The following is a 15,034-nucleotide window of genomic DNA, read 5'->3' on the forward strand; positions in this document are numbered from 1 at the left end:
GGAGGGGCAGGCTGTGTCCCATCACACAAATGGGGGTTTGGGCCTTTGGGTTTGGGGTTTTGGGCTTAAAGTTCCCATTGTGGGCTCTTTCCCAGTGCATCCTGTTCCAAGAGGATTTCTCCTCCATGGAATGGGTTTTTTATCAGTTTCTTGGATGTGAGATTAGATAAAAGGAAAGGAAGATTTTCACAGAGTTGCTCACTTTAATGCTGGCAGGGTCGTTTCTGCCTTGCTTCCTGGGGGAATTTTTTATTGGGGATTTTTTTCCCTTTGGAATTCCTTAGACATTAGGGGAGCTTTTTTCCCTGTGTGCAGTGATCTGGAAGATTAGACCCTGGAATTTTATGACTGATCTGGTTGGATTGCAGTTGCATTCAATATACATGTAGAATTACTGCAAGCTTTTAAATATTAAAAAAGAAAAAAAAGAGAGAGAAACCTTTTTTTAATCCCCTACTAATGAAGGATTAATCAAACTTCCAAATACATGTGATATGAGAGAGTGCATTTTAAATTAAAATATACTCATGCACAGCTTTCTCTTTTAATGTGCTTGAGCCTGGCATTGTCCTTCACTGAATTAGAAATACCATTTTAATGTTACTTAAGTGCACTAATAGAACATGTGATCTGTTATAATAAAATAATGAAAAGTCAGAGCCTGCAGCACCTCACGGACTGGTGCTGAAAAAAATTCTAAGTGTACAGCAGTAGCACAGAAATTAATGAATTAAGGGGCACACTGACCTGTGCGGCTCTTGCTGGCTGTAGGCAGCTTTTTGTTGACAATTATGGATGTAGGAAGGATTTTAAGACATTTAATACTGTCTGGTTATGTTCTGACAGTCAGATTTAAGCATAATGATGGTAATGGAGGAATACTTTAGTTTGTACGAGCTTAAAAAGCTTCAATTGGTTTAGGGGAGTTAAAAACGGGCTGTAAAAATAAACGTTGCTGAGGAAATGTGAGGAGGATAAGTGGAGAGGGAAGTGCAGCTGTGCTTGGATCCAGCTGCTTTTCGTGTCCTTACAGGGAGGTGCAGACGGGCACTGAGGTGAGATTTCACAACAGGGCTTGTGCAAGATCCTGCTCCTTCTGCAGAGCCTCTCCTCTCCTGGCTGAGCGCTCTGAGCCCACCAGGAGCCCTGAGGGGTTCCCACTGGGGCCAGGAAATGATCCCACTGCAAATGGGATTTACTCTGAAAATGGGTTACTTGGGAACGAGAGCTTGGGGCAGAGTGAGACCATCACCTCCTGCCTTGGCAGGATGAGTGACAGAGCACAGGGAGATGCTGGAGTTCAGAAATTACAGCAATTCCTGACCAGCACAGGTTTTAAAGGAGTAATCTCAGGTCTCTGTCCCGAGAGGAACAAATCTCCTGCCAGACCTTCCAGTGTTATCTCACAGCAAGAGAAAGGGATTGAGAGGGTCTGGGTAAAGCCAACATGTAGCTGAATTATTTATTGGTACAACAACAGTGCTGTTGTTAACCTGGGAAAAGGGGTTTGGAGTCAGCACTAACTTAAAAAAACCCAAACATGAAGATTGTGGGGCAGGAAATCCACCAGCCAGTTTCTAGAGTGGATATTTTAATGTATTTCACTGTAAACAGGAGAAACATTCTGAAATGAGCTGAGGAAGGAATTTTCTATGAGGTCTGATAAACCTTTCCATCTCACCTTTAGGTAGTTTGTTCCCTTTCAATTACTGAATTCTAAATTTTCTGTAAAAAAGCTCCTCCCCCTTTTTGCCTGTGTTACCTTTTTCACAGCTGCATTTTTTCTCTCACCATTGTCCTGGGGGTTGCCTGGGCTGTGGCAAGTGTGCAAATTCCACTGCCAAAACACAAGAATGTCTCTTGGAGGCAGAAATGTTAGCTGGCAAAACTGAATTTTTGGGGAATTGTGTTCTTTCTTCCAAAGACTTGTTAATTTTTCATTTTTTTATTTTTTGAGGAAGCAGTGGATTTCTTTTTGTAATCACTTTTGTCCCTAGAAATTAGTAATCGGATGATTCCTGCCTTGGTGCGTGCTCAGTATTACTCAGACAAAGTCGTGGTTACACTTTGGAGCAGAAGTGCTGGGGCACACCTGGGCAGGGCTCATCCAGAGCTCAGCACCTCTTGGCAAAGCCCTGTGGAGGAGCCTTTGTCACCCTGAGTCCTGCCTGGGCAGGAGGAGGGTGGGTTCCAGCAGAACTCCTCCCTGCTGACACCTCAGGATGGGATTTCCACCTGGATCCTGCCTCATCCATCAAGTGCAGGCCATAACAGGGGATGCACAAAAAGCAGATTATTTCCCTCTGCATCCTGAGCACCAGGATGGAGATATTCCAACAGTGTGGGATTCTTTGGATGAACAAGAATCTTCTTTAAAACCTCCTTATGGGTTTTTATAAGAAACCCTTGAAAGCTCCTGGCAGCTCTTCCCCCTTTCTTGCAGGGTTTTGTACAACTCAGCATTGTTCTGTGCTTTTCCAGAACTTTTTTCAGTGTGGTGGGAAGATGAGTCAGCAGATTGCAGAACACATTCTTTTTGGAAAAAAATGTTCTCTTTGGATATAGATATGTGAATATTTCTGTATGTATTGGTACACTTGATTAATATATTAGGTAAAGGTTATTAATTTCTTTTGCTAAATGGCCGTGCTGACAAATGTTCAGTGTTATGCAATCCATCCATCTGAAATACAGGCAAACCTTCCATCCTGGCCTTCTCAGAATCCCAGTTTTGGGTTTTTTGTTCTGTTTTCAGGCAGTTTCTGGCAGTTGCTTTCCCTGCTCCCTGGTGTGGTCTCTGTGCTCTCCATGGAGTTTGTCCTGCCCTGCTCTGGGCTCAGCCCTGCACAGAGGAGCCTCAGTTCTAACCCTGCCCTAATTCAGGGGCCTTGAAAGCTGATCCTGTAACTTCATCTTTTTATTATTGTGGTGGCCCTCAAAGGCTGTGTGGCTGCCACACGGGAGAGTTGGGAAGATACTGTTACTGTAACTATTGCATGTGTTATCCTTTGGTTTTGTCATTATATTTAACTCCTAATTCAGAGGCATAAAACAATGGGAATGCAGGCCTTGGGTAAATAAATGTGTCAGCTGATGACCAGAATTTATAATTCTGTGTGTCCTCTGTGTTGTGCTTTAAATATCCAATCAATAAGTTCATTTTTCTGTCCATAAGGAAGTTTTAATTGCCCTGTTGTTCCTTTATCCTGATAATGTTTAGTGTTGGCTGGGAAAAATGTGTGGTGCACAGACATGAAAGGGAGACGGAGAGCTTGGATTTGTGGAGGTTTGGCTGTAGAATTTCTTAACTTGGGTTTACAGAGTTGATTTAGAGCAAATTCTGAATACAATGGTACAGTAATACCATTTGGACAGAGCAGTGCTTTTCTAATGGTTTTGTGTTGCATGCCTTTTACTGAGAAATAGATTTTAATGAAATATCTGCCTCCTTTTTTTCTGGCAGTATTAAACCTCACTCTGTGCCATGCAGTGTCACTGTAATGTGGAAGTGGATGGTGTGTTAGATATTAGGGAAGCATTCTTTAATGTGAGGGTGGGCAGGCCCTGGCACAGGTGCCCAGAGCAGCTGGGGCTGTCCCTGGAATGTCCCAGACCAGGCTGGATGGGGCTGGAGCACCTGGGACAGGGGAAGGTGTCCCTGCCATGGCAGGGGTGGGATGGGATGGGCTGTAAGGAGCCAGTCTGTGATGCTCAGATGATAAATTCACATACAAATCCCACCTAAGTACAGGGGAAATTTTTTAAGATCCTCTAACACATTGCAAGGATTGGAAACCAACGAGGGTTGAAAACCAGTGTATCTTTCCAAAGCAGACTCATTGCATTTATAGGGAATTTGGGATTTTTTTGAGTTGATGCTCTCACTCCAAGTTTTGTGAGGCTGCACTGGAGTTAACCCAGACAGACACCTGTGCTCTGAGCTGGAGGACTTCTGGAATTACATTTATCTTCCATGTTATTCTGTGAACTGCTCTTTGCTAAAGGAAAAGTTTAATAAGAGTTTGTCTTGTTGCCCGGGTTTGGCAGAGTCACACAACATAGTAGTCTGTCTTCTCAAAACCACAGAATGTCTTCATGTTCCTAACACTTAATTTCAGCTCCCTGATTGAGGTTGTTCATGGAAATTATGTAGTGAACTGCCTACTTTCTTCTCCAAATTGACAGTTGTGTGGGCTTGGGGAAAGCATTAATGTCACTGTTCTGGAAAACAACCCCCGAGCTTTGTATCCTCATGCGACAGGAGATCTGAAAGTGAAAGTACTTCTTGATGCTTTCACTCATGCTAATTGTTCAGCTTGCAGCACTGATAGTGGTGCCTTTAACAGATATTTGACAAATTGCTGTAAAGGCTCTCAGATTTTCTTCCTTTTTCCCCTGCCACACTTTTTTCTTCTCTCTCTGAAGCAGACTTTGGAGTTGAGTTTTGCTGTAGCCTTTAGGGTTGAGTGTATGATTAACTTAGCACTAACATTGAATTAAAAAAAAAAAAAAGCTCCTAGGGATTTGGAGTACTAATATTAATTAAGGACTTATTTTCTGTTTTTTGTTATGCCATGATGTGCTAGCAGCCTGCAAGCAGCATTCCTCTTCCTGTTACTGCTTCCAAGAGAGCAGGTGTGTTCTGGAATGTTCGTGCATCTCCTCCAGGAGTGCTTTCCTCAGAGCTGAGGTGGAGCTGGGAATCTCCCCTTGCCTTCTGAGCATCTCTGGGTGCTGAGTGCTCCCGCTGCACAGTGTGTGGCTCCTCCCTGCCCAGCCTGCAGCAGGAAACACAGGTTTGGTTCTTGCTGCTTTCTTTTCCAGCTTGGGAGGTCACAGAAGTGCCACGGGGGGATGCTGCCCTGGCACAACACTCCCTTGAGCACAGAAAGGAAGAGGCAATGGGAGTTAATAGGAGAGATCCTCCCTGGTCAAATGTGGGTGCAGAGAATTCCTCCTCTAGGGCACCTGGTACCTCATGCTGCCCTTGGGAGAGGGGAGCCCTGAGTGTGTATTTTTTGGAAGTTTCCATTAAGTCAGGAAGGGAGAGATCTCACAATAATTGAGAGGGCACAGCCCTGAGTGCAGGGTGGTGTGTGCTGGCTGTGCAGGGTGTTCATCCTCCTGAATGAGCAGGGAGGTGTTTGCTGCTGCTGTTCTGTGGCATTCCTCTGTTTCCCTATCAAATGGAGGAAGCAGCTCTGACCTCCCCGTGGCTTCCTCCCAAGGATTGCCCTGGGAGAGCTGGATCCCATCCCTGGTGCACTTTGGAGTGTGCTTGGCTCCCAGACTGCCAGCAATAAATGAAATGATCACCTATTGCCTCGGAGCAGCGCTTGGCACCGTGGAGCCCCGAGCTGCTTTGATGATTTCCTGCTTTGATGGATCCCTGGCAAAGCCATGGTGCCTTGACAGTGAAAAACACAGCCCCAGGACTGCAGCAGGTAATGGGGATGAATTTTAATAGGAATCTTTGTCTCTGAATAAAAGTTTTATACAAGATTAAGTGACTCCCAGTGCTCTTTCTGGAGGCAGACACTTGCACAGTAGCATGCTGCTATTTTAGCTGCCAAAGTTCCTGAACATTTTTGTGGTGCCTGGTGATGAACTATCTAAAATATTCCCTCTTCTGCATTCTGGATGTGCTGGTTTCATTCAGTTTGTGAAACTTCCTGTGTAATGATTTACTTTTCCACCTGTTTCTCTGTGCTTTGGAACTCAGTGTGATGCTTTTACTTGGCCCAGGTGACAGTCCCAGGTACCAGTCAGGGGAGTGTTCTTGCTGTAGTTGGAGTTAAAAACTGAAACTTCCAAAGTCCTGCCTCATGGAAACACTCTGAGGAGGTCACACCACCAATTTAGATTACAAAAATGCACCTTCTATTTACCTGTCTGCATTTTAAATTGATTAATATTCAGTCCTTCGAGCAAAGAAGCAGAATGAAAAAAATCAATTCTTTCCTGATGCCTGACATTCAGTTATTGTAGTTCTGTTCTTCTCATAAAGCTGACTGGAGATGTTGGTGGTTACACTCTGAACAGTGATTCTGACAATGCATTTGTTGGGTTCATATCTTTCAGATTAATTCACTTTACAGTTAGAGAATTGGTCCTGAAAATCTGAGAGCTTTAGTGCTCATCACTGCAAGTAATGAAATGAGAACTTAGAACATGCTGGTGATTTTACTGGTGGCCACACGTGGTAGGGAAACCTGAGGTGCTGAAATTCATGAAATCAACACTTTCCCATCTGGGGGAGCCTTTGGAACCTCTTGACTTGTATTCAAGCAGGGACCCCAGCAATAATTCATCGTTTCAAGCAAGGAAATGTCTCTTTTAAGTGAATGCCAAGTTAATTTAGATTGAAGCGGGCAACTTATTAAAAAAATAGCCTTATGCAGACAAACATTAGACTAAATAGACGTGATAAGTGCTATCCTAGCAAGTATTTTTGTTCCTAAAGCATCAGCAGGACAGTTGTTTGTTCCCTCACACCAGCAGTCTGTCTGCTCCAAGTCACGTGCTCAAGCATCTCTGTGTTGTCTCCAAAGCCAAAACCCCCTTCTGCCTGAGAGAAAAACTGAATAGTTGTTTTCTTCAAAGCACAGCAAGGAAAGCCTTGGTGCATCCTGTGTCTGTGTCTCTAGTTGTTGTTTTTTTTTTTTTTTTAATTTCAAATGGACAACCCTGCCTTATTCAGTAATCCTTAAAATGACAGCAAGTTTCTTCTCAAAACCTGTAAATTATAATGAAGATTTGAGTTCTGTCTTCTCACAACAGTAATTTTCCAGGGTAAAACATGGAGTTTGTGTGCAGCATTTATTGTTTTGGAGTTTATTGCAGGAAAGTGAGGGGTGCTTGACTTTGCCTCAGCTTTTCTCCTGTGCTCATGGTGTAAGAAGAGCTGTTCAGGTGTGTTCTAGGAAAGACACACCTCACTTTGACTCCAGCATGGAATTTGTTTGCTTCACTGGGCACATCTGATGGGGAAAAAAATAATCCAGGGATTAATAATTCAGTTATGCATTTCTGGATTTCAAAAAATGTGTTTCTTTCTTAATGATTCCTCTTTAAAGCAGAGGCAGTAAAACAGATTAACTTGGATGTTTGTGTAAGCCACGTTTATCTAGCTGGGGGGATTTTTCAGTGGGGATACTCCACGATTATTGGTGTGTGATTATACAGGTATAAAATATGTATGAGGACAGAAGTGATGTTTCTCTTTAAAATATAGCTTAAAATAATTTTGTTTAGTGCAGATACTTGATTTTTAAGGTAGGATAGAGACAGTTGTGGTAGTAGTCATGCACCCTCTCAGCTGACCAGCTCCTCACTGGCTGTGAGGATGTCCCTTTGTGCAACAGATTTTCAGAGCAAACATTTTATGAAGTGGTGAATAGAAATAGTTTTGATCATTGGTGAAATTTAATTTTTTTCTAAAGGAAAGTAGTTCCATTCTTCATACTTCTGAAGAAATAAATTCTCTCCCTCAAATTCTTCATCCTAGCAACACTGGATTCCCTGGGAACCTTGCATAAATTTGGTGAAGCAAAACAGGTTCTTGCTGTTAAATATTTACTCTTGCAGCAACTTATTGTTGCAGTTGGAAGCAGGGAATTTTACAGGAGCCTTTAAGTTGTGATGTTGGAATGAAGCATTTCCATAGGAACTGAAGTTGTTAAAATGTTCCTGGAACACTGAACTTGTGTCTGTAGTTCCAAACTTAACTCCTGCATAAAGTTTTGGTTTTCTATTTTGTGTTGCTTAAAACCATGAATCCTCATGTTAAAATGAGGTTTCCAGCAGATGTGTCCTGAAACAAAATTAAAATAAGCTTGAAACCCTTCGGCCAAAGACTTTCACATTCCCAGTGACTTTGTTTTGAATATGTTTGATTTGGCTTGATGACTTCTTACTGATAACTAAATTAGGAACTTCTGAATGAATTGTTGGTTATACAGTGCTGTGGAAATCAGTCAATAAAACATTTAGGCAAACTAGGAGGAAATTACAACACAACCTTGAAAACACACAGCTAAAAATAGCGTGGAGAGCTGTGATTCAGGAGCTCTCTCTGAGCAGAAGTGCAGAGTCATGAAGCCACTCCTGGAGCTGGTGAAACTCAGCATGCCTGGGTTGGGGCAGGACCTCAGGGATGGGGAAGCTGGGGATCTTGTGTTTGTCATTGTTTTATCTGGGATAAAATAATAAAACACAGTTTACTTAAATCAGAGCTGCAGCAACACATCTCACATCTCAGAGGGGTGACTGTGCAGGTTGGGTCCTTCTGAACAGCGTGTGCAGGTGCAGAAATGGAGTGGTTTCACTCTGAGCTCTGTTCCCCCATCCCCTTTGACAGCTCTGCTCAGTCCTGCCCTTGTCTCCCTGCAGGACAAACCTGGAGGCCCTGCAGAAGAAGCTGGAGGAGCTGGAGCTGGATGAGCAGCAGCGGAAGCGCCTGGAGGCGTTCCTCACCCAGAAACAGAAGGTTGGGGAGCTGAAGGATGATGACTTTGAGAAGATCAGTGAGCTGGGAGCAGGCAATGGTGGTGTGGTCTTCAAGGTGTCTCACAAACCCTCCGGCCTCATAATGGCAAGAAAGGTGAGGGGGGCAGAAAGAACAACCTGGGGATGATGTTTATAGGGGATGTTGTCTCTGAAATACAGGGAATTTATTTAGAGAAATAACTGGGGGTGACGCACAGAAATCACTATTTAATGCCAGCTTTCAGAGAAGGGGATGTGTTCCCATCAGCAGGAAATGTAGCATTTCCTCATCCTACATGAGCATCCCAGTTTTTCAGTAGTGTCACACGTGTTAGTAATGAAAGGATTGGCATTTGTTCCTCCTTTTCCTCTCTCACTCAGGAGCAGGAGGCCTAAAAAATTACTGGAAATTATCAATTAGACAAAAGTGGCAATATTCTGTATTCTGGGCAGTAAATTTAGAGGAGTGGAAAAGGTATCACCTGTCTGAAGAGCTTCCTTCACAGGCTCACAGCAGAAAGGAGCTCTGTATGAGACTGGAGAGGAAGACAACTCCAAAAAATGGGAATGAGGGAATGCAGTGGAGTTCAGTGACATCTCCTGTTCTGTAGTTCCATCCTGGGATGCAGTTTCTGGGCAGGAAGGGATTTTTCCTTCTCTGAGAGTATTTTTCATGCTTTACAACCTGGAGCAGTTGTGACCCAGTTTGCAAGAGAACTGAGATTTGTTTTTTTTGTGACTGAAATAGCTTGATGTTTTAATTCTCATTTAGTTTACATGAGGAGCTTTCACTTCCTGTCGATATCCCTGGGAACAGAGCACTCATCCCAGGTCCCATTGTTTTACTACATTGGGAACTTCCCTTTTTTTGGTTGAGAAGTTGAAGACTTCTTTAAAAGATAGTATAAAAATAATTTTATTTTTAAGGTGTCTCTTTTTAAGAAGGGGACAGCATCATGTTCAGCAAAACTAAGGGAAAATGTGCATGTGCTAAGAATAAACTATGCTGAGGACATTGGCAGTTTGGGGAGAAACAAAGGAAAATGCCCAGCTCTGAGATGTGAGAATTACAAAATGCACAAGTCACTGAGGTTTTCTTGAACTGAATCAATTTAATTGATTTTTGTTTTTTCACCTGCTGTGGGTTTAACAGGAAAATTTACCCCAGTTCATTAATATTTGATGCAACTGAGATGTTTGCTGAATTGTGATTTTTCTTCCATTTATTAACCAAAATTTCATTTCCATAATTCTCTCTCCATAATCTTTTCTTTCTCATAGGGAACACATTGTATTTTATGGGATAAACAGTCTGGTATGGAAAAGGTACTGGGGAGTTTTTAATGGAGCTTCAGCTCATTCCTTCCACTAATGCTTTACAAACACCTGGACAGGCATTTTTCAGCAGCTGCCTCTTTGACACATTTCCCTAAGGAAATGTGCTGCAACAAAAAGTTTCTGCTGGGGAAGTATTTTGTGGATGGAATTCCTGCCTTTTCCTGGGTGCTGTGTTGTAGTGTTTTCCCTTGGCCACTAGTGTTGGATTTTTCCCTTTTCTGACCCACAGATGGGGCAACTGAGAGGTGTTTAAAAACTTTTATTCCATTTTCAGTCCCATGTGAGGGGTGAGACAATACGGATGTTATAATTCACACCATCACAATCAGAAGCCAACTATTTCCTAATTACAATACAATATTATAATTATTTCTTAATTACAATACATTATATAGGTTTCTTAACCTATCAGCTTTTACATATAAATTACATACATCAGTTTGCATACAAATACCTACTATTTGAACCTTCTGTCAAGCTTTAAGAGTTCTCTGCAAATCCATTTCCCACACACTAGGAAAACAAGGATGGATTATTTTACAGTTAAATTGTAACATAATTCAGGTTGGAAAGGGCCTCTGCAGGTCATGAGATGCTCAGAGCAGAGTCAGCTCTGAGATCAGGACATCTCAGGGCCTGCCAGGTGTTACAAACCTCTCTGAAAGGCATAAATCACTCCTGAAGAGTGGATTTGGTTTTACTGAGTGGGTTTCTTTTGCAGTTAATCCACCTGGAGATCAAGCCAGCCATCCGCAACCAGATCATCCGGGAGCTGCAGGTGCTGCACGAGTGCAACTCCCCCTACATCGTGGGCTTCTACGGAGCCTTCTACAGTGATGGGGAGATCTCCATCTGCATGGAGCACATGGTGAGTGCCAGCAGTGGGTTATCCACTGATGGGGAGGTGTCCTTCTGCATGGAGCACATGGTGAGTGCCAGCAATGGGTTATTCACTGATGGGGAGGTGTCCTTCTGCATGGAGCACATGGTGAGTGCCAGCAATGGGTTATTCACTGATGGGGAGGTGTCCTTCTGCATGGAGCACATGGAGAGTGCCAGCAATGGGTTATTCACTGATGGGGAGATCTCCATCTGCATGGAGCACATGGTGAGTGCCAGCAGTGGGTTATCCACTGATGGGGAGGTGTCCTTCTGCATGGAGCACATGGTGAGTGCCAGCAGTGCGTTATCACTGATGAGAGAGCTCTGATGCCTTGTGAAGGCTGAGCTGGAGCAGAGGCTGGGCAGAGTTCCAGAACAAAGCAGGGATTTATTGACAGCATCTCCTCCATGGATCCACCTTGGGCAGCACCAGAGCCCAGCCAGGGCTGCACCCAAGGTGAACCAAAATGGCCCCAAAATGCACGGCCGGGCACGGGCTCTGTCCCTGGGATCAGCTCTGCTCCATTTGCACCTTGCAGTTCATTGTCCCATCCCAGCTTTAGCCCTGCAGTCCCACCCTGCTTGTTTTTCTCTCTCCAGCCCACGGGGTTTGTGCTCCTGGGCTGAGATTTGGGTCATTTGTGCTTGGTGCCCAGCTGGAGCAGGAATTGTTTTGTGTCCCTGCTCTGTGCACAGAGCTCCCCATCCCCTCGTGTGAATGCAAACCCACCCACTAAAGCAGCACAGAATGTGAAAAATACAAAAGCTGAAAGCTGAGGTATCATCTTCATCTGCATGGAGCACATGGTGGGTGCTCAGAAAATTTATTTCCTGGGAGTTTTCCCCTGGGGTTATTCCCTGAGCCTTCCTGCAAACCCTCAGTGCCACCAGCACTGCTGTTACCCGGGTTCTCTGCTCCTCTGAAGATGTGGTTTGGATTTACTCTGCAAATCAGAGGTTGAGTTTGATAGAGGTTTTATCCCCTTCTCCACTGTCTGCCTTGCACAAATGTAGCTTCCCAATTGCTTCCTTTTTATCCTTTTGTTGTATTTAAAAATATTTACCCAGTCCTGCTACTTAAACACTTGTTCTGAGTGGGGTTGAGCTTTGTTTTTTCTGCAGAATGAACCAGATCACTGATCTGCAGCTGTGCAGATTCTATTTTTTCCCTTTTTTTATATAAATCCATATTTTGTCCCTTTTTTAAATGTTACAGAAAATGCAAACATGAACAATAGTGAGCAAGCCCAGAGGGATCTTACACAACTTTTTTAATGCCAAAAAAATACTTTTCACCATGTTTCATTTTAATACAAAGTACACATTCTTCTCGACATCTGTTTGCCTTTCTGCAGCCATATGGACTCAAAACATGAAAAGTAAATTTTCTGTAATTAAGGGACAGTCGAATTTGTTGCCTCCCTTGGTGGAGGTTTTTAACAACACAGAGCACAATACAGCCAAAGACCTCTTTATTTTTTCCCCTGAAAGGAGCTGTTTCTTTGGAGAGAAGCTGTATTTTTTCTGGAAAGTGCATGTGATTGTTGCACTGCTTCTGTGGTCCCTCAGAATTTGGAGAAGGAATCGATGGTTGCTTAGGAACAAGTGCTCACCATGCAGGCTCCAGCATGTGGGAGCCCAGGGGAAGCTGTGCACCCCCAAAATCCTAATTCCTGCTGGGAAGGGCAAATCCAGCTCTCAACATTGAAAAGAAGAGTGAAAAATAGGAAAAATTGTGGTGAAAAACTGTCTGGGCATTGCTGGAGGATATGTTAAATGTCACAGATGTGCACAGCTGCAGTTGCTGAAGGAGCCTGTGTGTTGCCACATTCCAGAGGAGAAATAAAAGGCCTAAAGAGCCTCAATTTATTTGTCAATGAGAAAATCACCAGCAGCAATCAGGGTTTGTAGGTTCCTAAGCAGGGAATAATATATCTGACAGGGAATATTATGTCTGACAGCAAACATTTTCAATTTGAGAGAAGGCAGGGTGAAATCTGGTGGCTCAGTGCTGAATCTGGTGCAAGCCAGACTGGATACAACATTTTACACATAGAACAGCTGATCAATAAGTTATGAAATCAAAAGAGAGATGGATTATCATAGTAGTCTTAATTTATGTTATTATTATGCTATTATATTATCATTATTATACTATTATTATAATCTTAATTTATTATTATAGTCTTAATTTAGCATTAAGCTTCATGCAGATCATTGGTAGAACTTTTTGGTCTCCTTTTAGATAAAAGATTGGATGAAAATCTCCACTGTGGTCCTTTTTTTTTTCAGTTGTTACCACTCAGAAATCTTATTTTTAGCAGTGGGTTACAAAACCTAAGTAGGATTACGAACAAAAAGTTGGAGGTGGAACGGGCATGGAACTTGAGTGTTTGATATTTTTAGGTACCTAAATTCAAGATCAATGCCTAACTTTGCTCAGCAGCAGGTATTTAACAGGCAAAAGGGTTGGAGGCAGCTCCTGCAAGACACTGAAGGCTGCAGCCAAGACAAGGCAGCTGAATTGTGTTCAGCCTTGTCCAGGATCAGAGCTGCTCCTCAGGGAAGGGGAAAAAGGCATTTTCTGTAATAAAATTATGGTTAATATACCAGTGTCTCAGCAGAGACAGCTGTCCAGAAATTCAGACTGCTTTAACAAGAGATTTCTAGAGATATTTTTTTTTTTTGCTGGTGTATTTTTAATCAAGTGTGGTGTATGTGGGTGTGTTTTTTACAAAGTTACGTGATCAGATAAGTATTTATATACTTCCCTTCTCATAAGAGTTGTAGATTTTAGTCCTCAAATAATAAATCTTTGTGTTCCAGTTTTTTTGCTTTCACCATGTGTGTAAGTGTTGATGGGAACTTCCAAAGGGGAGGTTAAGGCAGAAGGCAATTCATTACTGCAGTTAGATCTTTATGGCAAGTATTGGGAGTTATCCAGTGCTGATCCAGACAACAGGATATGGTTTTAAATTGGAAAAATAACTTTTCAATTTCTCCTTTGGTTGTATGTTCTGTGCTCCAGAGAATCCAGACCTTATGCACAAGTCTATTGTTGAATCAGTTGCTAAAAATAAACAGCATTTTTCCCAGTTTTCCTTTTGAACAGCTCTTAGCAACAGTGGGATACATTTGCCTTTGCTGGGGGTGTGTGTGCATGCAGGCAGTTTATTTAATCTAATAAACAAGGCCATGGCTTACCGGGGAACCTTCAAACCATTTTCTCCCTGTTTTGGTTCTTTCTGTGCCAAACCATCCTTGGAAGAGTCGCCCTGGAGCTGCAGAACTGACCAGGACCAGACTGGGACAGGGATCTGGGTGCTCTCATCATCCAGCAGGATGAGTTTTCAGCCCCATAATCAGGATCAATAAAATATTTTCTTTCTGTCTTTGGAGGAGGAGGAGGATTGTGGTGGATGGATGTGACAAGAAAAAAATGCATTGGGCTGAGCATTACAGAAACCTGTGAAATCCTTCCTGCTTGCTTGTCACTGTTTGTGGACAGTGCTGCCTTAAGGAGATCCAAACCATGGAAGAGCATTGTGTGCAGTGTTTATTTGAGTGGATGTTGTTAGTGGCCAAATGTTTATTTAAAATAAACACAAACCTGACTGATTCCTCCTGAGGAGTGATTTATTTTTTTCAGATTTGCACCACAACAGTGTTAAAGCAAACATAAAGAGCAACTTGGGTTTTTTTTTTTAAACAAATTAAGACTTCAGTTTACAGCCCTGCTTAAAATATTTCAGAGCAATTTGATTCAAGTTTGACTATTGAAATATTTCTTGTTAGGATGGTGGCTCCTTGGATCAAGTGCTGAAAAAGGCTGGGAGGATTCCAGAGCAGATCCTGGGCAAAGTCAGCATTGCGGTGAGTGGGCAGGGATGGCACCTCTGGGCTGGCACTGCCACATCCAGGGGATGGGGAGGAGGGCGGAGGGAATATTCCCAGGGTTTTCAGTGTGCTTTTTCATTTTCCAGTTTCCCTTTGTACGTGGTAGCTGTGGGCACTGGGATGAGTAACACATTCTGGGCTGTGTGCTTGGAGTTGCTGCTTTTGGATCAGTTGATGTTTCTGGATGAGAGCTGAATTAACACTTCCTCATTTTTCAGTATTACCTTTTCCTCTGCATTCTGCAGCAGGAATGTGTACAGAGCTCTCTGTACACAGAACTCCCAGGAAGGGGTTGGGTTTGTTTTTCATTTTTCTGTTCCGAGCTGTAGGGACAAGTGAAAACTCAGTGTTGATTGGCAGTGATTACATTTTGGGGTTTCTGTTCAGCTGCATGCATTTGGAATTCTTGTGCAGACAAAGCATTCAACTC

The 15,034-nt window shown here is 42.9% G+C and overlaps 1 protein-coding gene across 1 annotated transcript in view; it reads left to right on the forward strand.

Moving 5' to 3' along the window:
• MAP2K1 (mitogen-activated protein kinase kinase 1) overlaps positions 1-15,034 on the forward strand; it is a 32,545-nt gene that overhangs the window by 4,684 nt on the left and 12,827 nt on the right. The window contains exons 2-4 of the mRNA XM_063169995.1: positions 8,392-8,602; positions 10,547-10,693; positions 14,503-14,580. Coding sequence (XP_063026065.1) covers positions 8,392-8,602; positions 10,547-10,693; positions 14,503-14,580 — 436 coding nt within the window. The remainder of the gene's footprint in view (positions 1-8,391; positions 8,603-10,546; positions 10,694-14,502; positions 14,581-15,034) is intronic.

The sequence above is a fragment of the Melospiza melodia genome, chromosome 15 (assembly GCF_035770615.1).
Source record: "Melospiza melodia melodia isolate bMelMel2 chromosome 15, bMelMel2.pri, whole genome shotgun sequence".
Taxonomy (NCBI): domain Eukaryota; kingdom Metazoa; phylum Chordata; class Aves; order Passeriformes; family Passerellidae; genus Melospiza; species Melospiza melodia.